At 35.4% G+C, this 27,159-nt stretch overlaps 1 protein-coding gene across 7 annotated transcripts in view; it reads left to right on the top strand.

Annotated features, from left to right (window-relative positions):
- LOC110353632 (SRY-box transcription factor 2) overlaps positions 1 to 27,159 on the top strand; it is a 269,422-nt gene that overhangs the window by 122,187 nt on the left and 120,076 nt on the right. For all 7 annotated transcript variants that reach the window (XR_011811542.1, XR_011811541.1, XR_011811543.1 and 4 more), the window contains one exon: positions 9,370 to 9,431. Coding sequence is in view for 1 of the 7 variants with exons in the window: in XM_072042726.1 (XP_071898827.1) it covers positions 9,370 to 9,431 (62 nt within the window). In the remaining 6 variants the exon portion in view is untranslated. The remainder of the gene's footprint in view (positions 1 to 9,369; positions 9,432 to 27,159) is intronic.

Here is a 27,159-nt window from a genome sequence, read left to right on the forward strand (position 1 = left end):
TGTAAGAAATTGGTTGGCTCATGAGGTCTGTTTTACTAGATTTACAGGTGACAATATTACATGGTTGCCACAAATAATCTCTTAATCAAAATAAAGCTGATTTCTCCTGTGAAGACTCTGAGTAAGGATAGGATGTCACAAAATCTGTAATTTAACTGGGCTAATTTTAAGATGAGATCCAGGTGTGACAGGAGGTTCTTTTATGTGGAATGAGTTAGCCACAGCATATGTAGCACCCTACACAAACTATATGGAATCAACACGCTGAAATAATAATATGGTGAGTATATATTTTAAAAGGAAAATGAGTTAAGTATTTACTTAAATGCATAGTAATATTATAAAATGTTTTACTCAGTAATGCATTAAAATCCAGGCATTGTTAGTGAAAAATATCATCTCATCAAACATTTGGAATAATTCATAGTTAAAAAAAATAAATGAAACCATGTTAACTCATCACAAGATATCTTAAAGGATAAATTTTGATACCATCTTTAGGGTTCCTTACATTTTTACATCTAAAATTTCCAAACCTCCTGCTCCTCCTACTTTAGACTTTATTTATCCCAGTAGGAACACAGGTTTTCCTCGACAGTCAGCTTGGCTAGGGGAAGACATGGGGGTTGATTTTGCTGTATGTGGCCAATTATGTTGACCTTTGTGATGGCAGGCCTGGAATCTTGAGTTTTCCTCCTATTCAGGACTCCTTCATAGCTGCATAATACATTGCTGCCATGTCAGTTTGTGGTCTAATATTTTTACAACCCAGCAATGCACATTTGGAGATTGTGATTAGCATCCTTAATTCCTAGAAAAAAAATGTAAAAGCCTTGTTAGAACTAGAAAGCTGAAGTCTAAAATAGTCCTCCTGCTGTTCTAAAGAGTATTATTTTAGTGCCCTGGGGACATGCAAAGTTGTAACCTACTGATGTCAGGATTAGATTTTATAGGGCTTTTTTAATGCAAGTGTTTTTGATAACTTGGCAGAGCTTTTTCTGTTCATTTCTGTTTGCTGTTTCTTAAAAACAACATTCCAAGATCCACAGAGATGGTAGCTGATAAAATGGATGATACCTCATTTCTGTTTCACCACAAGATAAATTATTTGTCTGATAGCAGATTAAGATGATTATTAATGAATCATAAAAGGAAAATATTTTTCCTGGAGGTATTGTTTCAATTTGAATTTTACTTAATTTATATTTTTGTGATTAGTGAATGTGGTGGAATTGATTTTTCTTGTTGTATGACTAACTTTTAATAGTGTCTTAGATATAAACAACATTATAAACATGCACAAATTCGTTTCCAGTAATGGGAACATTTACGCTACTTATTTTAACACTCCTAATTGACAGTAGTGAAGCAGAAATGACTGTTTGGTGTTAAATAGTACTTAGATTCACAACTGCTATTGCAATAAAAATCTCACCATTGTTCTGAGATGAACCAGTGTTCAGATAAAATCTTTTTAAAATGTGAATTACTTTCCCCCTGTAGAGTTTAAGTTTTGGAAGTGAATTGGGTGACATTATCATCTATGGAGTTAGCAGGGAACCATTTCCCAGTCACAGCCTTAGTGATGGTGCAATACCAGCCTCACTCTGTTCAGCAAGAAATTTAAGCTGAACTTCTTTTCGTTATTTGTCTTTATTAAAGTCTCTATAGCTAACCACATTTTAACTGAAATGTGCATTTTCTCCTCACCTTTAATCTTTCTTTTTTTTTTTTTAAATAATCTTCTCATTTTCTGCAGAAAGTTTAGATTTTAAGATTTTTTTTCCCTAAAGTTGGATGAAGCAAAAGGGTTTGTGGCCACACAGATGAATGCTGCCATGAAGTTTAAGATGGTAGCTGGTACCTGTCTGTATGTACCGTTATTTTCTTTTGGTTATGTTTTTTTCTTGCTTAATATACTATAGCAGGCTGTTTTCTAATAATAATAAACAAACTTAGGAATTAAAATTATATTTTGGAATATTTTTCAGAGCTTACTTTATCTTTTATTATTTTCATTTTATTTTTTAGTAAAGATAATGGTTTATGGTAAATAACTTAAATATCTTTTTTGTTGTTTGGATCTTAACTGCATGCAGCCTACAAGTTTCTTAAATCTTTTGAAAGTTTTGTGAATAATTCCTTTAAATAATTTTCTGTTTGCTTTGCTTTCACACTGCCCCCTTTATGATGTACTCGCTAAACTATTGCTTTCTGCTATTTTATGTTTTCTTTATGTTCTTTTTCCTTTTTTCATATTCATGTGGGGAATGCTCATTCCTGTTAGAGGGATGAGGAGGCCTCAAGTGGGAGAATTGCTGGAAGCTTTTGGGAGAAGCAACACTGCAGGTCTGTCCAGTTTTTATACAGGAGATTGCACACTTATGTATACCCTTAGAGAAGATACAGCATTAGCAGACCTTTTGTCTGGTTCACAACAGAGAATCTGGAGCAGACCTAATATTTGTCTTTTCCAATCATAAAGCTGCCACTTTTTGAGCTCTTTCTTCTCTCTCTTGCATTAAGGATGTTAGTTCTTTGTCTGCTGTGTTGTTGTTTATTTTTTTTTCTTTCCTTCCTGTAAGTGGTTGAATTTAGGGCTTGGCAGAAGCGAGCTGACTGATTCTTTCCTGCCACAGAAATCCTGTGTTCAAGGATTTACTACTGGTGGTCTGAAATGGTAGTTTACAACGTTGTTAGTTTACAATATTTGAGTGACTGATGGTGGCCTAAAAAGGGTCCTACAAGAAGTCCTGGCTTCTGAAAATGCTGCCCGTGCAGGTGGATGCAGGACTTGCTACATGTGATGAGGACACATGCTGTCCTGCTGTGAGCCACCTGCAGCCCCCTCCACCAGTCCCTCTGACTGCCAGCTTGTAGGAAGAAACCCATTACCTATTTTATTTTTTTAATTTTAAGGAAGGAGTGAGATGTTTTTGGGGGTGTCTCCCAGCCTTTTGCACTTGTACCTCTGAGAAGAGTTGTTTTCTACTTGAAAAGCAGTGTGATGTTTTGAACTACTGTTCATTTAATTAAAATTCCCAAGTCTGCCTTCAGTTCTACTAAGGCGAGCCTATCATTTTGCTTGCCTTTTAAAAGTAGTTGCTGAAAACAGACACCAGGTGTTGAATCCTAGCTAAACCACATTTGCTTAACACAGTCACATACCTCACTGCACATATGGCTCAGATGATCTTTTTCTTCTTCCTCATGCAGAACAGGTAGAAAAATAATATACAGTCCTAAAGAAGAATCTCAGTGATCCCAATTTGTCAGAGTACTTAATTGAGAGCTTGTGAATTTGGCCTGTTGGCTGATGATGAAGCTTCTCAGGGGGTCCCTATTAACACTAAAATTCTTGAATATTTTATTAATCAATTATCAATGCAGATAATGCTGCTATGTATGATCCATTAATAAAATGTGTACTAAACCCCTAAAAACAATTTTCTAAATGTTGAAAAATGACTGATTAATAGCAGACTCCTACTAAATGTTAAGAAACAAAATGTACAATTTTTTTTTGGCACTAAAAGAAAATTACAGGTAACTCCGGATGAAATGATAATTAGAACAGCAAGTGGCACAGTGATGGAGCAAATTAAATCCTTTAGGTATCTTGTGGTTATTTTGGATGAATCTCTACTTTCTCTAATCACTTGGATTATATTGTTGAGAGAGTAAACTTGTGATTGGGGGATTAATACATGTATAATTTGACTCTGGATGCCAAGAGAATTGTAGCTCTCAATAGTAAACATTGTCAATTACTTATTCTGGTTATATAATTTAAAGTGCAGCCTCCTGATAAATTCTGATTCTAATCCTATCAGTATATGGTAGTTTTTGTGTTTACTTGTTTAGCTTGGTATGAAAAATCATTGTGTTTTCTATGAGAAAGAGAAAAAGGGGAGCAGTAGTCCTCAAATACCTGCTGTTCAGCTCATTGCTACTACAGACTGCATTGGGAGCCTTTTAGGGCTCTTGCCTAATCTCTGTGGTGCTATATTCTTTCTCATCCCTCTTCACAACAGTGAAGAAAAATTAGATTTTCCATCACAGGGATCACAACCACCTGCAAAGGCTTAAGAGCCTGCACCAGTTCCGTCTAATATATGCTCTTCTATCTGTCACTAGAATGAGGAGGTGAGAAAACCACTGGTCAGTGAAATGCCTATCTTTGTTTTCTTATAAGATACTTAAGGATGAGCTTGGCTTTAGAAATATGATTAATCCCATTTTATTCGATGTGATTTAAAACAGATATGTGCTAAAGTACTCTGTTGATTATCAGTGTAGAGAGTGATACACTGGTTTTGAGATAGAGATATATAGCGGATCTATTTGTGGGTGTGTTTGTTGTTGTTTTTTTCTTTACTGTCTTAAACAAAAGGATGCTCAGTTATGATAAAAATCTGAAGTAGGGAGAACTGCTTATTAAAATTAAAGCTCAGGGATATATTAAACACATTCACATGTGTCGAGAGTTTGAAGAAATTTTGGTTCTATCTGAAGTAACCCAGTTAAATTTTTTGTAATGATTATTTTGTAGAGAACGATCAGGAATTATGAGGGACTAAAAATACCTGCACAATGGGCAGGGAAACCTTGTATACCTCTCCAGATTCTGGGACAGTGCTAATGGGTCAGGTAATGCTGAGTACTCTTGAATTAAATAGAAACTTATTCAACACTCAACATTCAACACAAACATCAGAAACCTGTTGACATGAAAACTGAAGTGAAACAGAGATTCATGGCAGGGGCACCAGTCTAACAGATTTTATGTGACTTTCAGTTATTTAACAAGTAACAGCTCTAATCTCAATGCACACTCATTTCAACAAACCACTACCCCGTATGCTAGGGTTATTCCAAATCTGGAGTTTGGAGGTTTTTACATCTATGTTTTGTTCCATCCTATGAAAAAGAGTAAATAAATACCCTAAGTATTTATACAGTTCTGTATTTTTAGTCAGGATTCAGTCTTGCCGGGCTGGATTTTGTTTGTTTATGCATATTTTCAATGCTTAGATAAAAGGACACTTATTTAGTCTACCATAAACACATTGCCGTGGTTTAAGGGGGAGGGAAGAAAACTCTTGGCATATATGGAAAATATATGAAGATCTGAATCACATGGGTGTTCTTTTATTTGCAACCACCATTTATTTTCTATTTAAAAACAAATTAAATAGGAAATGAAAGAAAACATAATACAGATCTGGTTGAGGCAGAAAATGGTAATTAAAACAGTGAACATCTGCAGGACAGGATATTTCTAAAAAAGGAACTGTTTCTTGATTGTTACATATTTTGATTTTTAAAGGAATGCAAGGAATTTAGGACCTCAGCAACCACTGAATCTGTATAAGAGCTGGATGTCTAATTGCCTTTTGTGCCTTTCTGAAAATTCTCCATGTGTCTTCCTTGTTTTTGGTATTTTTGTTGGTATCTCAGTTCAAGGAGCCCAAACTCACAAGTATGAAGCTGAAAGATGTAAAACCTCCAGTGTGTCCCGACCTTGAGAAAATATTTTGCTGTGTAACTAACTACCGCATTGTATATCCACTTTTTTGTTCCTGCACTAGATCTGTTACAATGAGCACCGTTTGTAACTGTGTGATTAATGACTTATGTCTCCAGTGCACTGTACAGAAGCACAACCAAGCAATACCCTGTGAGAGTCCCATAATTCCCTGAAGACATATTGTCACAATGAGACACTTTTTCAGTTATTATGCAGCTTTTTGTGTTTTGTTTTGGTATGAACAGACAAATATTTATTCCCTTTTTACAGATTTTCTCCATACACTTTGTTATTCCAACTTACAGACAAGGGTACAATTTTATCCACAGTAAAACTGAACAGTAAGAATAATGCATGCTAATAACATAATGTAAAATAAAAGCATCCCAAATTCTCTTGATGTGAATTGTTAAAATGGAAGCTAAATTGCACCAAATTCATATTTTTGATTATTTTAAAATTTAGGATTTGTGTGTGTGTGTGTAGGGGAGGATAGTTTTGCAAAAGGCAACTATTATCAAGGTGCTGAAATTAATTGGCTGCTTTAATTGAGGTAGATTACTAGCTAATGCTTTCTTGAATACAGTAATTCTCCTATTAAATTATCTTTGAATAATTACCTGAAATTTCTCAGCTGCAGGGACTGATGGCTATTTAATTGCACAGTGATGTTGCTATATAATTACTTAACAAGGTGTCCTTTAATAGTTTAATTCCCCTTTTCCAAGAAAAAAAAAATCTGCAGATACAACTTATATTTTTAAAGTGTTGTGATTTCACTTTTTTTTTTTTTTTTTTTTTTTTTTGTAGTACAGATAACTATAGGTGAAGCAGTAAAAGAAAGCTATTTGTTGACTTGCTTTTAACAGCAAGTCTTTAGAATGTTCAAGCGTAGATTTGGACTCAGAAAAGTTTTAGAAGCAACAACAACAAAAATGGTTAGACATTCCTTTGGCTTCATTATGTTTATTTTTATTCATTTAGTTATTTAATTGTAACATTTTACATCATACTTGGAATGAGACATCATGAACTTAGGTGTGATATGTAAAGATTTAAGTGTGTTTTTGCTGAGTTTTATGAATATGAATTTGTCCAGCTAATGGTATATTATATGCTGAACCAAGGCAGATTGTTCAGGATTTTTAAGCCTATATTTACACCCTCGCCTGGCCAGAGAGGGTGTGGAGATTATTTTCTTGCTGGTCCCTAGCAGCTGGAAAGAGTGACTAGAGAAAACGGCCATTTGCACAAAGATGTTCAAAGAAAAGTTTGGACTATTTAGGGATCACAAGGAAAATATCCTGGGATCAAGGATCATGCTGCATGAATGATATACATTTTCCTTATAGTTCAAGGAGAGATTGTTTTTACTGTCTGGAAATATTCCATATTGAACACAAATCTTGGCAGGTATGGGGGAGCATACTGTTAAGTCAACACCTGAGGCTGGAACTGCGAAGCTCAACACAGCATTCTGGAAAATTGCAGAGAGGTGTGCTAAGGACACCTTACCTGTTCAGTTTAGCTACATGAACAATTGTGCCTTTTCACTTTCATCTGTATGTTATAGATCTGCTGGATCTATAGATTAGTCCAAGAGAACAAGTTCTGAACTTTGTACAGAAATAAAGTTCTGTTTAGAATGTGAGGGCTTTCAAATTTCCTTCTTAAAACTGAAGTACGTGCACCTAGGGGTTGCTGATCAGTATGTGTTCCATGCTACTTCGATGCCGAGCGATGGAAGGTGTGATCTATGACCATCTGTACCTGGAAGCCTCGCACTGTTGTTCAGAGGCTTGGGACTTTCATTCTGGATGTGCCAAGTTCCATCCTAAATAGCCTTCAGTATAGGCAGAAGTCTTTACAGACAGGTTGAGGAGACTGGTGCAAAACATGCACAAAATGGGCAGCAATGGGCAGCATTCATTTTTGAACCTCTTAGAAACGTTCCAGAATCCCTATTTGTATACACCACTTCAAGGCCAGCAGAGAATAGTCAGTCTGGTGTTGTAGAACTATGCTCTGTCCACAGTGATTTTTTCTGTAGGCAGATCTTTAAAGGAGAAAACTAGCATGCTGTCTATAGTAGATTAAAGCAAAGGCACACATAGCCCAAGCTGTCAAGAATGAAGGCATCAGTGCTGCATGTGTTATTCCATGAATCAAGAATTGTATGTTCATACCATCTAGTGTTATCTTCACTTTATCAGAGATGAATAGCAAAGTGTTGTGTTGTTTTTTTTAAAATATCCATCAATCTTGCAAGCCTGATATGAAATATTTATTGTCTGATTTTCAGCAGTGTTCAACTTTACAAGATGGCTAACAGTGTGTTCAAATCAGCCACTAAAGATAAGATTTTTTTAAAGCAGGATAAGCTGCTGTAGAGCTGTTGACTGGATGCGATTTTTGTCAATTTGCATAATAAGTCTGAAAATTGCAAGACATTCTTGAAATATTTTCCCTAATGCTTCAGTCAATGTGTGAGAAAACCCAGAACAGGAAAGAAATGTTTCAGCCCAAATTTCTTGTCTGAGAACAAATCCATCCTTTTTCTACTCTAACTTCTTAGTAGTCAATGACAAAAAGGCAATCCTTTCTCTTAGCAGACTAAGACCTTTACTTTATTTATTTATTTTATTTATTTTTATCTGAAAACCTTGTCATCTTTGCAGAGTGCCACTTCTGCCAGAGGCCCATGCCTCAGCAGGGGCTGAAAGACTCCGTGTGAGTGGAACATGAGCAGAGCACTAGGCCACTGCTCTCCTGCAAATGTCTCTGCTCCTCTGTCATCCAGAGAGCTCAGGGTCCTCTTGCTATAGAGCTGCACTGTACCACTGTGCTTGCATTGTCATTAGATGTGCATTAGAATACGGGGGAACATAAACAAAGTCTTTGAGCTTAGCCATATCCAAGGGCCTGACATTAGAACTGGAGCCCGTGTGTGCTAGATTCTGTATCATGGTGGCGTGGTTGTTTGTTTGTTTGATTATTATTTTTTTTTGGTCCCGTCTAGGTATAGGGATATAAATAAAATTCCCTGAGACAAAATACTGTTGTTCTGAAGCCCTTCAGCCTGCTGGAGATAGAAAGATAGTATGTGGGATATATAACTGGCAAGATTAAGGCGTATACCAGTCACCTCTCCAGAACATTTCCAAGTCTCCCAGAAGTAATTTAGTTTCCTCAGCTTCTCTTGCTTTTTCATTCTTTTATTTTTTTCCGATTTTCTTTCTTCTTTGCTTTGACCTCTGTTTGTTCTTCATCTCTTTCTTCCCCTATCCAAACCCTCCCTTTTCTTTCCCCACTCTTTCTACTTTACTCCTCCCCTCACTCATTCTCTTCAGCATTGCAGCAATGGTAGTCAAAAGAAGAAAGGCACAGAATTATCTGTTACTAAATGGGTGGTGCTGATGGAAAATTAGGGAGGAGGAAAAGAAGAATTAATTATCCATAATATAAGGGTTAAGAAATAAGATTTTCCCAACACTAATATCTGAAGATATCCTAAATTTCTGAGAAACATTCCTTCTTCCTTCATCATAAAGCAGTAGCTAAAATGTTAGAAAATGAATGAAAGGTTCAAACTTATGTTTTTATCCCTGCTTTCTGTAAGTAACCTGTAAAGAGATTTTTTTCAAGGTTGCTGAACATCCACTGTTCCATTTTCTCTGCTTCTTAGGGAGGATGAGGCGTAATTGTAATCTGTTGCTTTGAGATCCGCCTATGAAAGACACAAAACAAGTGCAAGTTGTTATTGCTAGGAGGTAGCATGTATAACCAATCACTGCCTAGAAGACCATTCATTAATTTTTGTTTTGTTTATTTTTAAAAAGGTATGCGGCTGATATGGAGAATATGTCAAGTCAACTGGATGAGTCAGCACGGGCAACATAAAGTGAGTTTGCTTTTTAAAGAAAAATATTCACGCTCTAGGTGAATTTATTGTGATTTTACCTGCAAGGTTTTTTCCAGTACTTGCCTTGAGCAAAGGCAGGTAACATACATTAACACTTGGAACATCTTTCCACACACTTTTTTTTCTTAACAGTAGTGACGATCAAAATCATTATCCTCTTATCAATATGTTTTGCAAGAATGTCTGCATTGGCCTGAAGACTCACTGACCACTCATCAGTGCAAATAAGGTTTTGAAAATCATTTCATTTCTTCCCTGTAGTGGGAATACATCAAACACTGTCTCACTCAGTGTGTATGAGCAGGCACTGTTTTTGTGGGCATTTGGTCTTTGTAATTTTAAATTAAGTGGGGTGCTGGTAATGTCCAAGCAACCTATTATAGAATTAAAATGGCAAATTGAAATGTAGATGCAAGATGATATGTAGACAACTAGACCTTTTATGATGCTATGCAATATTTGGGAACTGAAGAACGATATTCAGAAATTTGAGGGGAAAATTAATAGGAGGCACAGAGTTGGTCACAGTGGCATTATTATTACATGTATACCTTTGCATTGTTTCATATAGAAAAGTAGCCAGAGATAAAGATGGTGGTCTTCCTTCTGATGTTTTGCACAGATGTAATACAGCTGTGAGATTTGATCCAATACCCACTGAAATAAGTAGTAATGTTTGTGGTGCAAGTGGTGGATTACATGTTAGGACCAGAGATAGTGAGTAATCATGAGGCTGCTCTGAACCGCGGGAGGGAAGGAGCTGAACTGCTCTCAGCTATTGCCAGGGGATCTCAAGGTCATCTTTTTCTGCAAAGTGTTGTGATAAGCATTGTGCTGAATTGGGGAATCTGGGCCTCAGTTTCTTTGACCCTCTGTCAGGAAGGAACACTGTCCACTTTCTGGTTAAATGAAGATGAAGTGCTGATCTTTGCTCTTTCTAAAATTCTTTCCCTTCTTAAAACTAAGACTTGTTGAACACAGGCCATTACCTGTCTTGAGTAGCTCTTTTAATTTCTTTTTAATGCCATACTTTCAGTGAAATGCTTGGGGATTAAAAATGGCTGGGAAAATGTGGTTTAGGTTTCGAATTCCATTTTTGAGCAATTGATTGACTCAGAAATTAGTACTTCTCTCTCTCTATATATATTTTTTTAATTTTAGAATTATTTATATTATTTACAACTTCCTTCTTCCATACCTCAATCACTAATGATAAGATTAATATTGGTGTTATATTGGTATATTAGTTTGGAATAGAACAGAGCAAGTAAGCTTTTATTCACTTAATGGTTACAACGAAAGTGCTATATCAACTCTAATATTTAATGCTTTTCAGAATTAAGGGTAGCCTTACAGTTAAAAAAAGAAAAAAAATCTTAAGGTAGAAAATTCACATACGTTGAAAGCTATGAAATTCCAACATTTAGCAGATTTGTTTTCCACTTCAGAGATATTGTCCATCAGTCTTTCTGTTGAATGAATTAAGGTATGAAGGTGCTAGTGCTTAGTTTGTATTCAGTTTTGTGATATTCCTTCAGAGGGTGAGGTGAGGAGAGTCTGCTGGGAGGGATGCAGGTCAGCACCTTCGTGGGCTGTAGGGCCTGCTTGAGAAGGAGACACCAAACTCTGCAGGTGGAGACAGCAAAGATGTCCTACGCAGAAGTGGGAGCCTGCAGCTTGCGCAGAGGCTGTATGGTGACAGGGAGGAGCATGCAACAGTCAGTGATGCCTTCAAGGCAATAAAAGGAAGAATTTTCTGGGGACTAGGTAAAGATACCTGCAAACCAAAGTCCTCACATCTTATGGAACCAGGCATGGAGGCAAGGATCTCTCTGTAAAAATGCAATGGGCAGGGGTAGAGCTGAATCATCTTTGCAGTTCTGTCCAGCATTGCTGTCACTGAGAGAAGAAGAAGAAGAATGGAGAAAAAAATAACCAACCAAAAAACAAACAAACAAACAAACAAAAAACACTGAGATTAGTCAAGAATTACACAGGCAAAGTTGCTTTAATAAAAAACACATGACTTTGTATCAGTAGAACACGATGCGAAGTTTGTATACAAGTGTGCATTCCACACCTCCTGTATGATATTTTATTTAGCCTTATCACTTAATTTTGTTATTTTTAATACTTTTTTTTTTTTTTTTTCCCAAAATTCTTCCTTTGTCTTTTGAGGAGTTTGTATGATGCATATTTTCATTTTGAATGGAACTACTGGAATTTTCATGTGGGTCAAGCACCAGGTCACGTCTGGGTGTTTGACAAGGGCATCACATACCGTGTATTGGGTGCACAAAGTGCCTCACACTGCGTTGGCTGGGTCTCCTTGCCAAGCACTGCTATGATGTGCAGGTACAGCCAGGGAGCCACACTCCCAGGTGGTTTCTTGGGGATAAGGTCTCACTGGGAAGCTGATATACCTATGCGTCCATCTAGCACAAGACCTTTTTGCTTGTTCAGGCATCCTAAATACCAATGTGATGGTGAGTAGGGTCAATTCTAGCACCTGAGATCCTTAAGCAAGAGAGGAGACTTAGCTCAGTCCATCACAATATGTAGACCCTCATCTGTAATATGGAGAGTTAAGTGGGGGCAAATCAATGAGTTCATAGTTCAGGAGACTTGGTAGGTGTGCTACTGTTTCTGTCAAAAGAATGTGTTTGTTGTTGTTCCTTGTCTAGATTAACCCGATAATCCAGATAAATGTCAACACATGAGGTCACTGGGTGAAAGAAAAGTTTTTTGTGTTGGAAAAAAATAAAAATATATATATATATATAATATATATATATATATGTGTATATATATATATTATATATATATATATTTTTTTTTTCCAACACAAAAAACTTTTCTTTATATATATATATAATATATATATATATATTATATATATATATATATATACACACTTTATTTTCTTCAGAGTAAAGCATTTTAACTGTATCCTCTTCAGCCTTCTTGCCATGCTGTAGAAAAAAAAAGCAAACAAAAAAAACCAAAAAACAAACAAACAAACAAAAAAAAACCATGATCTTGATAAGTTTGATTTTATGTCTGGATACAGTTTATCATGAAAGACCATGACCTGTGAGACACAGCAGTCCTTCAATGTGCCAAGTATAAAATAATGTGATATTTTTGAAATGAATTCATTAATTAAGAAGCTTTAGGATGGTTTTTGTCATTGTTGTTTTTAATAAGGAGTTTTTATAAAAAATTTGTTTATAAGGCTGCAGTTCTGGGTATTTTATACCTCTTTGGGTAGCTAGAACTCAGGCAAACGTTCTTTTAGTGGGGAAGAATTGTTTTCTTCCTCCTACCTTAGTGGAGGGCTAGTACTTGTTTCTCTGGTGGTACTCGAGATGAGGGGAAGGCAAGCGTTGGGTCATCAGAATGGTTCAGACCTAAAAATTTCCTAATACTGCCCCTACAGACAAGGTGCTTGGACATTGTGGCAATTACAAATGATATCAAATTCGAAGGTATGCATGTGTCCCTTATCACTAAAACCAGTTAGAAGGATTGCTGTAACTTTAGATGTAGACTTTAGTACTAGGAAAAGCTCAAAATAAAGTTACAGGAGTTGAAAATTAAGTAATTTGGATTGAACACACTGGATTTAATTCAGATCCTTTGAATAACGGGTTAAACTAGGTCTTCCCTTGTGGATGTCCAGAAAAAAAAAAAAAAAAATACTAATTCATCAATTCCATATCAAGGTGCATACAGCTTTTATTCCCTTTTACAGCATCTTGTAATTCTACTTTACACCTTCTTCTTTTCTTTTCCTCAGTCCTGCAGCTTTCTTCTGTCTCAGATTCTGTATTCTGGATATTCACTTCCTGGTAGTAAAGGAATACTTACCTTGTTTCTGACTTTCTGGTGAACTTTCATATTCTCTTTATCTATATGATAAGAGATGAGATATTCATGCTCAAAGTGGTCATAAAATATTCTGTCTTTGATTTGGATTTACCTCATCTGTTTAAAGAATAAAGATTAAAACACAGGCTATGCATATGAAGTTTACATATTCATATGCAGCTATTGTATCTTAAATATCTGGTCTACAATCATTACCAAAAAAGTGCAATGTAATTATAATTGGCCTTAAACCATTACACCCAAATTACACATGGTATTAGAATTACACTACCATCTAGTGACTCTTAGATGTCCACGTTAGATTGTGCTTCCAAACCCTGGTTTTGTTAATAATAAAGGAAGCTTTTTTTTTCTTTTCTTTTGTAGGTATGAGGTAGAGTTAGTACAGACTTAACAATGTGTCCTGTATTGAATCTAACTAGTAATGCGATTCAAGAGAAAACACCGTCCTTTTAAATGTTTCGACTTTTGTAGATTTTTCAATGCAAAGTACTAGTTATCTTTATTTTAATGCATTCATTTTGGAACCTTGAAGATCCTCATATTTAGCCTGAAAGTAATTTGGTTTCATGTTATTGTGAGTCCATTTAAAATAGCGATGCTCAACAAAGAGAGGGCAGGCAATGTTTCGTGCTGCCCTTGCCCTTGGTTAGAGGCTGCAGTGGAGCTGCAGCCAGGAGGGGGCACAACGAGCAGCTTTTCCCGTTAACCCTTTGAAAAGTTGATGGCATAATCAGGGAAAATTTATGCGGGGTTTCAGACTGTACCTTTTTGTTGCACTTCTAACATATCAGTGAAATAGTGGCAAGGAGAGAGAGTCACAGTGTTGCATAATAGAGGAAATATATTTTAATTTTCTTTTTCCTCACATCTTTTCGCCCTGTATGCATCTTAAGTCTTCAAATGGTACTTAGAACACAAATCAGAATAGTTTTCCTTTGGTTTTAACAGAAATCATTTTTGCCAGATCTGTATAAAAAAACTCGTTTCTGCAATCTTGTATATCTGGATTAATGTAGCAGGTTGTTGTGCATGTTGCTGATAGGCATGTCATTCATGTGTGAGAGGTATAATCAGATCTATAGGTCCTGAGGGTCTAGAAGCTCAAAGCAACTGTTAGGTGTGACATTTTTGACACTGGGTAAGACTTTTAGCACTCTGGGCAATTAAGTATTTGTGTGTACCAAGTATGTGCTCAACTGCTTGCATAATTTGCATGAATAGCTAGTTGCACACACAAGTACATAATTAATTAACTGCCTGTGCTATTAACTGCTGTGGACATACAGCTATATCTATTTTATTTTTTTTTTAGGAACGTTTGTGTAAAATTTTTAGTGCTTGTAGGATACAACAGTAGAAGAAGAAGAATATATACAGCACTTTGTATGTATAAGTAGGATCCATGTAAAGTGTTGTTTTCATAAACCAGTAATTGCTATTTAAAAACAGTGTTTGCAAAATGCCCAAGAATCATTTTCAGTAAACTTCTCTTCATTCTGACCTGTCAATGCAGACAAGCAGTTTCAGCTCAGGTGTTTCAACTGGAGTACAATTTTTATGTACAAATCCATATTGTGTGTCCCAACTTGGCCACACAGTTCTTTTAATATAAAATGTTTGTGGAGGAGACAAGAATTCAAAAGCTGAAGCTGATGCAAGTTGCTTCCATCCCCTCACTGGGCTTTGGATCAGGCTCATCAAGCCCAGCAAGGGGCAGGTCGCTTGCACGACGGTTACAGAGGCTCTTCCCTCTGAATGAATAAACCATTTATAATTGTATTTTGTAAAGTGCACAGACGCCATAAATGGTATGAGATTTTTTTTTTCTCTGAATTGGGTTCTTTGTACTGAAATGTGTAGTTAGCACAAATATTCATCCTGCTTTGCTGTAGAAGCTGAAAGGGTCCAGAGGAAACTATGAATGCGCAAGTCATACTGACATTTCACTCCTCAGTCCTTTGCCCTGATATTGTAACTTCACTATTTCTCGGCAAAGGCATAAGTGTGGAACGTATCCAGCTAATATGAAAAAAAAAAAAAAACCTTTAACTTTTCATGAGCGGTAAAATTCAAAGCTTAAAATGGTGACGTTATACCAGTTGAATTTCCCGTTCCTTTTTCATATTTGTGAGTTTTAGGAGCATGAACCTCATGCAGCTATGAAGCAGTAAAGATGTGTGTAGACTGCTTATTTATTGAAAACCAACAGTGAGTGCTACAGTACTTAGAAGGGAACTGTAATTGCTCTAAGCTTTTCCTCTTCTGGGGTGTATAGTACTCTGATCTTCATAATCCTGGGTATTGAGAAACTGAATAACAGTCGTCTTGTTTAAAGTAAAGTGAAAAACATCAATTGCATCTCTCCTCCCTGACTCTTACCCTGGCAGTATTGCCTTGAAAAGCAATTTTCCTGCAGAACCACTGACATATTAGTGTCCTTAAAAATTAAGATGCTGATTTGTTAGCCCTTGAAATTCTGGAAGCAAATCAGTGCAAATTCTCTTTATTTGAATATATTTATGAATTTATAAAAATAATTATTAAAGAAAAGATACAGTAACAGTGAAGTTTATATACTTTAAATAAAAAGATTTAATTTTAAATGCTATGATTGGGGTGGAAAGCTTCTTTAATTAGTTTTAAGCTTCAGAATTAATATAGCTCTAATAATCAACATCCCCATAAAAATGTGCATGCTCATCATAAGTAATATTTTGTTGTTTTTGTTTTTTTTTCTAGCCGGAAGTTCCCTATATATTTTACTGTAGTGTCTTTCCATTAGTATTTTTCTTCAAAGTCATGTTAGAAATAACTAATGGACAAAATCCTTGTACGCATGCTTTAAAGTAACAGAAACAAACAAACAACACCCCAAAGTAATTGTCAGCCCATGTCAGCAATTCAGTTATTAGGATCACATAAACCCATGTCTTATATATTCCACCCAGAATTGTTTTAAGGTCCTTGTATGCATAGAATTTTGAAATATATTATTTGAATATAAAAGTAGATTATGTATTTCCCCTGTGGCTGGCCAAATGTCTTTCCAACAAAGGGTAAAATAAGAAGGCTATTTTTTTGTGTAAAAGAGTGATCTTTTTAGTCATGCTTGATTGCTTTTTCAGGACTGTCTCCATTTATAATGAGATATTCTTGGACTCATTTGAACCAGAAAGTTTAGTAAAATTGTTACATTTTTACATAAAATACCTTGAATTATTTAAACTATCTCAAACTCAGTATTCTTTAAAATATGTGATATATATTGGATTTTTTGCTTCACAGACTGAATATGACATAAAATGGCAATATATTTAGCATATTTACAGAAATATTTGTTTTAATCTTTCATACTTGTCAGCACTTCACACTAATTTAGTCTTATCTGCTTCTAAGGAGTTACACAGTAAAGAATGCACTTATTATTCAAATCCCTGTTAATGTTCCATATCATAGTTTGGCAAGAGAGCTGTTACTGTATTGGGCTATGATACAGGAAAGTTTTAGTTATCTGTACTCTTCAGAGAACTTGGCCTAGGATGTCTGTAAGGAGAATTTACTTTTACCAGCTGTTTAAAATGGTATCACAAAATCTGTTCTGAAATAATGTTATTAAAGGATCTAACATGCAAATAAATGTATATACCTTGAGAAAAAATGTATTTTCATTACAATCACAGTCCCCAGATAAAATTATAAATATGTTATGCTTTAGGAATATTTATTTGTAGTTTAAGATATTTTTCACAATATCTACGTTTGTTTTAGTTTGGGAATTTATGCAATCATAAATCTTAGCTTAGCTCAATCCTAGTTCTTGTATTGCTCTACAAAATACATTGAAAACATTAGATATAAAGTATTTCATTTTAATATTAATAGTTTTCTTAAGCATTTCTGTACTTTATAAGCAAAAATATCTTGATCAGATGTAAATCAAGTATCAAAACCCTACAGCAATTCTTTTTAAATGAACCGATTGTTTGATAGTCACAATTTTATTTTACAGTATATTCTTCAGGCAGCATGAAAAGTAGTTCTTTTACTTCTGAACCCACAGCAAAAGCTGTGTCTCATATCTCCTGTAATTGTCCATTCTTTTTTATAAGATTTATTTTTGCCTGTGGTGCTGAACTGAAAAAGTCACCCAGCTAAAATGTAGTTACTTCATTTCCAAGTAAAAACAATAGTGTTTTCATGTCCATACTTATTATTATTCTGAGAATGTACTAATTTGTTACATCCAAGATGACGGTTAGTTTGGTCCATGAAAGGGGCACTGTGCCAACTACTGCAGTTAAGTAAAAGGACTTCTTTCATGGAAAGTAGTGGGACAGAAAGTAGCCTGCAGTGCAAGTGGGTACGGGGAGGCAGATTGCCAGCAGAGTCATCCTGGTATCAGGCTTTACTGTGTTGGGTTCTGAATGAAGCTAAAACTATGATTTCGCTAAATGTCGGCATGGGCAGCCAAATTTTCAAGCCACTAGTGCTCTAAGGAGCAACTGATAAATGTTTTATCCCTGCGGGCTGTAGTTGATGTTGCACAAGGATTTTGCATGTGCTCAATGCATTATCATTCTTGGCATTAAGCTTAGATAATTGTCTACTTATATTGAGCCTGTAATAGCAAAATACAAGTGAAGAGGCATGTTTTACAAAGTAAAACTATGAAATGGGTTTAGCTATATTACTATGGATTTTTTTTTTGTTGTTGTTGTTCTATCCTACTGAATTTGAATGAGAATGAAGTATGATTCTATACCTTAATTCTGCTCAAACCAGGGTGGTCTCATAATTTTGTTTTACATGCATGACATTGCTTAAGGTCATTAGTTGTAAATCTTAGTATAAAAAGGCTGAAAATATATTCAGTACTTTGTAGTTACCGAATACATATTTAAAAGCCTCTATGAAAAGTCGGGACCTACATGGCAGATTTTCAGTTACTGAATGGTCAATTTAATGATGTAGATTAGCTGTATCTAAACAGTAAATGGAGATAGGCTGTTGCAAGGCTTTGATGAATCTCTCTGATGCATATCCCAGTTGATCAATTTTCTAATTTTAGAGATTAGTATTCTGTTGTTCAGTCCTAATATACTCTCTGGTTACATTTTATTTGACGTTCAACTTGGATGAGGTGTAACTTTGTTTATGTTTTTCTTTTGTTTTGCTGTAGCTAGTCTAACAAACAGAAATCAAATTCAAAATCTGCCATTCTCTTTTCAGTGGCAAATATGATGGTCTTACTTTTTCACTTATTTTTTCTTAGTGTCACCTGTCTTCTAATTAATTCCTTCCCTATTGCCTTAAATGCTTTAAAGAAAAGTGGATTGCATAGAGAGATTTTTTAACAGTTGAATTAAACTACACTTAGAGTTTAACAGTGAAAAATTATAGAAAAATTACTTCTTTATCAGACAACTATTGCAATAGTAATACTGTGTATAGTATGACCAACTTTATTATGTATATAAATTCTCTTTACACAGTGTGTATTGAGAATATACAGGGAGCTTTATGTGTAAATGTTAAGTATTGTTTAAATAATGTAAGGAAAAATCCTATATTGTTTTTTTTGTTCTTGTTGGAGCTGAAGTAGTTTCTGTAAGTGTATAATTACTTCTTTTTTTTTTTTCATTTTCAACATGAAGGTTACTAGAGTCTATCAAATTGATAAAATACCCTCTCAGACACATGCAGATCAAACTAAATTATCGAGAATACTATTTACTTTGTCTTACAAGGATAGGATCTTTAACATACAGAATAATTAAATATTTGTAATGAAGCAGTTAACTCAAGCAGTTTATTGCTGTGATTTGCAAAACTGCGTTGAGCTGCTTTCTTTTCATTTCAGTGATGGTGGAACAAACATTTCTTTAATAAGGCTACAACACATTCTAATTTTGTTGCAAAAGCTTAGATAAGGATCAGGCCCCCTCTGAATCACTGCCTTGACCTATGACATTGAAAGTGCTGAAGCGCTTTGGCAAAAGAAGAGTTAGTCATTCATTATTATGCACAGGACTTTCCAGTTCTAAAGGGGCTCTGTGCTTTCTCTCAGATAGACTTTGTTTGTTGGAAATGAGAACTGTATTTTGGCAGTAAAGGACAAGAACTGAAGCAACTCTGCAGGCAGACTCATTATGATATAATCCTTCATTAATCCTTATTCTCTATTAATAGATCATGACAGAAGTTTTGCTTTGGTTGACCATCTTCACCAGCAAGCAGTGAGAAAGCATTACTAGACAAAGGTTCAAACTCAGCTTTTATGGCTATCAGTTTATTTACAGTTTTAAGAAAGTATGTGTGATCACCTTTGACCAGTTAGTGTACTAAGTGATCTGTTTTCATTGAGTGAAACCAAGCTATGTATCTTAAAAATGTGATTTATCTATCTGAAAATAGATTACTTATGTGACTCACCTGGCAGATAAATACAGTGTAAACATTAGGTGTTGATTGCAGACTTGCTGCACAAAAATATAGGGATGCAAGACTCCATCAGTAGTGGAGGTGGCAAGGAAAGGCAAAGGGACTGAAGGAAAAGAGCATAAATGTCATGTGTAAGTATGACTGAAAGAATAAAATCTAAGGTTATTTTTTTGTTTGTTTGTTTTGGACAGGATCAGGAGAAAAACTTGGAACATAACTGTGGGCTGTGTTAGAATATCTTTTTGTTACAAAAAATATTATTTTTTTTTAGTAGTAGTATTTTTTAAAAATATAAATAAAGAATAATGAGGTTCATATTCAGCAAATGTAGCGACATATTGCTCTTGGCCATTCTCAAGTCATCATAGACTGACAGTGATGAAGGACAAGTGCACAGAAAAATAAAAACAAGTATTTTTAGTGTATTATTGACCATTGACTAGGTTGTGCCTGGTTCTTGTTAAAGTTGGATATATTTGCATTAAACCTCGACCGTGCCATTATACACGGAACATGAGAACAGTTTGCTTTTCTATTGCAATATTCCTATAGGGCTGCTGCTGCCAGAATAGGCTAGTGGGTGTTATACAAATTACGCTTTGGAAATATTAACACATATTACAAATGTGATTTGAATATAAGCCAAAACATAATTTCTGAATCAACTGTCTGCATTCTACAGAAGCTATATTGCATCATTTGTTTAAATGAACTGCAGTTTAAATGAACTGTTCTTTTAAAATGCAATAATCTGTGAGATTTTAATCCTTTAATGAGGTAAACCAGACTACCTCCATTGTCTTCTGTGAAACTATGCTGATTCACATCCATTGTGAACTTGACTAGAAATTTTATTACATCTTCTTATGCTTTTGCCTCTCTTTGTATGGATATGTTCTCTGTAATATACGATTGACTGAGGAAAAATGGTGTAGAGGTTCCAGAGTTTTGGAAGTTGGTTGGAGAAGAGCTGCTTTTTCACATAAAAGTATGTTGGATCTTTGAGACAATTCCAGGATCAAATGCCTAAAATTTGGGGGAAAAAAATAAAGTATGTCTGAAAACGTAATAATAATTAAAAAAAAAAAAAAAAAAAAAAAAAGACAAGACAATAATTTATGTCTGAAATTCTCCATATATTCTTTCATGTAGTTTCTTACCATTCTGAACTTTCTGGTCAAAAAGGTGTGAAATATGAATAGGTAGAATATATTTCCATAGGTAAGCTTTGTGATCCAAATAGAGGAGATAATGCAATGTATTTTACAATTTATATTTCTTACTGCCACTTAATATGATCCGCTACACAAAGGTTCTATATTTGCTGCATACTGTGTGAAACTGTTGTCAAGTTTGTTTGTTTGTTTGTGTTGTGTTGTGTTGTTTTTTTTCCCTATGCAAATAACATTTAATAATTCAGCTTTGCTGATGGGAATTATTTTTGAATCTGATTTAGTCATAGCATGACTTTTCAGATACAGTGATAGAGAAGAAATGGAAAAATAATTCAGAAGTTCTAAACTATTTTTCTTGTACTCTTGTTTTATTCTTCTTTGGGAGAATGCTCAAAAAAACTAACTTCTGTGCTAGGCTAGCTAACATTTATACACACATGAAATGTTGATGGCTTTGACCTTAACTAGCTGTAGATACATGAAGGCCTTTGAGTGTCCAAGTCCTGACTAAAGCTCACTGCCTCAGTTCATCTGATTTTATTAATTGCTTTCTGAAGAAATTTCTGATGGTAGGCAGTCTATTCTAGCCAATAAAAGACATAACAGGTTGCAATGGATGATGCTAACACCAGACAAGTTCAGTCTGGAAATAGGGTATCAATGTCTAACTTTGAGAGTAATTAACCATCAGAGCAACTTACCTAGCAACAGGCTGGAATGTCTATCATATTAAACTTTAACAACAAAACATTTATTCAAATAGATGTTAAGCCTTGAATGCAAATAACAGGTTGAAAGAAATAGGAGATGAGCTTCCCCACAGGTGTGTGTTATATGTGGCTTTAAATCAATGCTTGTATTTTCTGAAGTTCATATCATTCAGAATTTACTTTATACTACTGTGAGTGATTCAGATAAAATCCTGTCTGATTACTGAAGTTTCTATGGTGGACAAGGAGAAAAAGAATGATTCTATGTGTTCTCAAGTATTAGAAACTGGTGGCAGCAGCTCTGTTATCCTGCAAGAACCTGAATTGCTGCTCACGTCTATTAATAGTAACCACTATATTGTCTTTCACTTTTGCCTCCCCAGTCCTCTTATTTTGGCACTGAAATTATACATTTGGAAAAAGTTATTCTCATTTTTCTTTCCCCCCTTGATAGTCTTGGAAAATAAGTGGGGTTCAGGACACACAACCAGCTGTTTTTGTAATGTCACATCTTAGTATTCAATTTTATTTTGGACACCATGGTAAATTCTAGGATGCCAAGTATGCATCTGTATATCAAGGATTCTAATATTTTTTCTTCCTGTTAGAGAGAAGTTTTCAGAAAATCAGGTGCAAAACAAAAGAGAAGGGAGCAAATGTATCTATATCTATAAAAAAAAAAAAAAAAAAAAGGCCTACGATCCTCATGAAATTTTCAAGTTATCTCAGAAAATATAGCAATCCTATAGCTGAAGGTAAACCATCCCAAGCTCACAGTATCTTTATGGATAAGGAGAAACCTTGACAGAAATTCTTGAAAAAAAAATCTTGTTGGTATCATGTAACTATCAAATCTCTCTTCAGAAACCTGGTCTACCACAGTCAGGTATGGCTATGAGTGACATTTCTGGGTCATAAACAAGTTGTCAGTCTTTTACACTATAGTCACATCAATCTTCAGTTGCAAAGTCCATTGCTCCTTCATTCTTTACAGAGCCTTCTGAAATGGGTCTGTAATAGTAAGTTCTCTCACTTTCTGGTATTGGGAGTGAAAGGAGGTATTTCATCTAAATCAGAAAGGAGGTGGTTTTGTTTTTTTTCAAATTCTGAAGAAAAAGGAGCATGGAAATGCAACTCGATTGCAATGAAACACAATTTTGTTCATCCAGAAGCTGAAGTTCAAGAGGGCAATGCTGGTCACCAAAAACATCACCCAGAGTTCAAAACACTGTTTTCTGCACCCCAGAAGTAGTACCTGAGATTGTGGTAGTTCAGAATTTGTATCAGTTCAAAGTCCTGTAGGCATTCATTCAAATTCTAGCAGAAGTAGCAGAATACTTTGGAAAAAACAATGTATAACCATATATAAATGGAATACAGTAGTTGCTTTCTGCAGGTGTCTGAAACCACTTGAAATCATCTCTGCTTGGTTTTCAACTTAATTTGAAAGTAAATATTTAGACGTTAAACCTAATAGCATCCTAAGGAACTTTGAATCTGCATCAATGCTTGCATTACTTTCCTCAGGACAAACTTGGGACATTATCAACTTCATTTTTCTATTGGTATCTAATTCAACTGGAATGATGACAGCTCAGTGCCAATATAAAAACACATATCATAATGCAACCGTGGTCCCATATAGTGCTGGTTAGGATCAGCATGTACTCTTGAATGCAGTGGTTTTCTTTATCCTGAAATGTCTCATGAGACCGTCCACTCTTTTTTTTTTTTGTCTCTCTCTTTTTTTTTTTTTTCCTTTTTCTCCCTACGCCTGTAACTATCATGATTGATGCCTCATTGCTGGACATGAGAGTGAAGATGGATGACCTTGAAGCTCAATGCTTGTGTGTTCAGAAAGAGAAATGTAATTGCATGATAACGTTTTTGAGCCCAGGGTGATTTGCAAAGCATTTAAATCCTTAGTGCAGCAAATTTTAGGAGATCTGATATGCAGCCAAGGCTGGTGCTGCTGTAGTCATATTTGTGTAAACAAACAAAGCAGTAGGAAGTCTTCACCCTTGAGGAGTGATGAAATCTGTACACAGAGTACCAGATACCAATTTCCATTCCCATAGTTCAAATACCTATTCACCTGTCCTTCTGAACAGGTAGGCAGAAAGATTTAGGGACACTTATCTTTTTTTAAAATGTAAATGGCAAACCAACACAAAATGGTATTTCATATCATGATGACTGCAAAACAGCTACTTTTGTAACTCCATCCAAACTAGAAGACTGAGTGTTATGTTGTTGTTGTTTGTTTGTTTGTTTTTTTGATGTCAAATACCTGGGCTGAAAATTCAGTCACTTCTTGACCTGTCTGTATTTTTTGACTCTGAAAAGCCAGGTAATGTGTGTCAAGTCTTATTTTGTATTATTCATGCCAAAGGCAGTTTTGGTTCCCAGGTATACTATGTGTTTTAAGCAATTGTTCTGAAATGCTGTGCTCTATTCTGAGGTATTACATACTGTAAACTTTGGTTTGAATATTAGATACAATAAAAAAGTAATCAAGTAGATTAGCTATATGCTTTGGTATCCTCATACATAATACATACATTCAGTAGTTCACTCAACTGAAAGAAGTTCTTACTCTGTAGTAGCCGGACCATTTCAAGGTGACTTGAACACATGACTTTCCTGCCCTTGTCTGGATTTTTTTTCTCTTCCCCCTTTGACATATCTGTATCCTCAGTACTGAAGGGAAACTGAGGTGCAATATATGTATTTTGTCATTTATATGCCATCATAAAAAGTATGAGTACTGACAGAGAATGCTTGCTCAATTTGTGGGACACAGTGATCTCTGCCTGGAGCTCATGAAACACGATAGAGTATGTATATGAAGTACAAAGCTCCCTCTCCCCCCATTAAAAAATAAAAATAAAAAGAGGTTTGATTACTGTAATAAATTCTAAATTCATGGGACATGAGACTTCTGTGCCACTTCTGACTTGGTTTCTCTGCATTCCTATTTTGTCAGCAGTAGATGGCAGATCCTTGTTGCGTGTACCAAAGCAGTCTTTGTTACAGTGCCAGTCAGGGTCCAAGACAGTAGTGTGCTAGGCTCCATAAAAAAAGGCATTTGTTGATAGGACAGTTGATGCTGTTAATTAACATAAAAAGCATCACTTCCCAAGCCCGAGTCTTCTGTAATGTCTTTCCACAGTACTGGTTCTTCTACTTGCGGCAATATATGGAATTATAGCTGTAATAATGCAGTAGAGAACCAAAGTATACATATTTGTAATATATATATCCATTTGGCAGCTGATCCGTGAGCCTGTAGTTAATGGTCTGATGGCATAAAGTAGAAATTGTTGTGTGCACCAATATTTTTCTGGCACTAAAAAGAGCGATTCTGAATCATTTTAGGCTCTAGGGCTGCATGCGTGATCCAACACATGGAATATGGTGAATCCAGATATTCAAAGGAAAGTGAATGGAAATTGCCTTTTTTTTTTTTTTTTTTCATGATAGGAGAATGAGTTTGTCACAGTGCCAAATGAAAAACAAATATGCGCAGATTTGTTCTAAAGATCTGTCAGTAGCATTGAAACTTCCGGTAGCCAAAGGATGAATTTCAGATTCTGAAAGAAAACAACCAGAAAAACAGAATATAACAAAAGTAATTGAAAGCATGTGATCTCAGGTCTTGTGCACAGATTTAATTAAGATCTCTACCTTCAAATGGTTTTGCCAAGCAGTTTTTCTAAACCTTAGGCAAAATAGGTTGGCTAGTCCACATTTGGAGACACAGGCATTAATTTTCATGGTAAAGAGGGAATCCCTTTGTTCAGAACTATGTTACTTCAAATGACTATTTCATTAGGGTGAATATTTATGTAAATTTTGGATACGCTCTGTGTACTGGAAAAACTCTTCCCGAAAATATGTAGCACATCAGTAATGAGTTGTTTTTTCCCTCTCCCTTGTACAGTTCTTAGAGATGTAAAGCAACACATCTTATGTTTCCTCCCCTTTTTTGCACACAGAATAGAAATTACAGCTACAGCTTAGCTTGTTTTGCCTGTGGATCAATGCCAGAAAGCAGTTTTGAAGGTGTTTTAAAATGAAGACATCTGGCAGCTGGCATACTTACAATTCATTTGCCAAAGACAAGTTGCATGCTGTTGGAATTTTCAATTGAAGGTCACGCACCAGGTAAAAATCACTCAGGTGGAGCTCGTGTGTGGTGAACCCACACACTTGAAGAATTGTTGGCTCAGGGATGTGTGGGTGGGCTATACTGTGAAGTATGCTTGTCTATTTTTTCCTCTTTAAAATGTGAAACTCAAAGCTAAAAAGAGGTCAGTAAAGCTGACAAGAAATCACAAGGCTATGACATTTCAGTGGAACCACCATCAATTAGTTTGAGCAGAGGGTGCCAAATTAAAAAAAAAAAAAAAAAAAAAAGGAATAACAGAATCTGACATAATGTTGGACAAACACTCTGCTGTCAACTGAGTGGTCACACAGTTTTTACTCTCATTTTTTTTTCCAGTAAGAAATAGCCTAGAGGATTGTTTGTATACAGCTTTCTACTGACAGTGAATTAGTAACAGTGTGTCATTGTGCATTCACTTGCCCAGTGACAGCTCTGAGACTAAGCTGTTTACATTAATTGATGTTTAATGGTATTAATGCAATATGTTTTACTGTTATAAACTTTCCCTCTATCGGTCTGGTTACTTACTAAGTTACTAAAACTTTCTAAATCAAGGAATCTGCACCCAAAATAGCATCTTATATGTTTACACATTAAATGCTTGCACTCTTTTTGAAATGGGGAAGTATTGTTCAGTTTTACTGGGGGGGAGAGGGGGAGGGCTGGGGGGTGTTCATAAAAGAAGCTTCTTTTGCTTTAGTAGTTCTTCTTATGATTTGCATCAAACTACAAAAGAGGAAAATGAGGCCTAGGATAAATATGTGCTACAACCTATAAAAGTATGAACATGGCAGATTGTTCTGTGTTTTGCTAGGTGGAAATCTTAATGCAGCTTTTTAGAAGGTTTTGCATTCAGATGCTTGTTAAGTTCTACATAAAAAGTTCAGACAGCATGGATTTGCTGAGGTATGAGAATAAGAAAAACTATCTGCAGTACTGTACCGGAGAAGTAAAGTTCAGAAATTAATAGAGCAGCATTACTCACTTGGTAAGATCAATACTATGTCTCCTCAAGCAGTGGAGAGTATTGGTGTTTTTTTTCTTTCTAAGTACATAAAAAGACACTTTTGTCATATTTTACCCAATGCTCTTCAGCAGAAGGACCAGGGATACCAGTTGTTCCCTATAGATCTGTCTTCTGGAGTCTAGCCCCTAGCTCTTAGGCTGACTGAGAAGGTATTTTTACTGCTCAGACTATGGCCTTTCTGCACATCTTAGATGAGGAGCAGAAGAAATAAAGGGATGTTTGATAGCAGTATGCAACATGGGTACATGAACTTTTCTGCTTTTAAGGGAGTTATTTGCTACTGTTTGAT

Source organism: Anas platyrhynchos, chromosome 9 (assembly GCF_047663525.1).
Source record: "Anas platyrhynchos isolate ZD024472 breed Pekin duck chromosome 9, IASCAAS_PekinDuck_T2T, whole genome shotgun sequence".
In the NCBI taxonomy this organism is placed as follows: domain Eukaryota; kingdom Metazoa; phylum Chordata; class Aves; order Anseriformes; family Anatidae; genus Anas; species Anas platyrhynchos.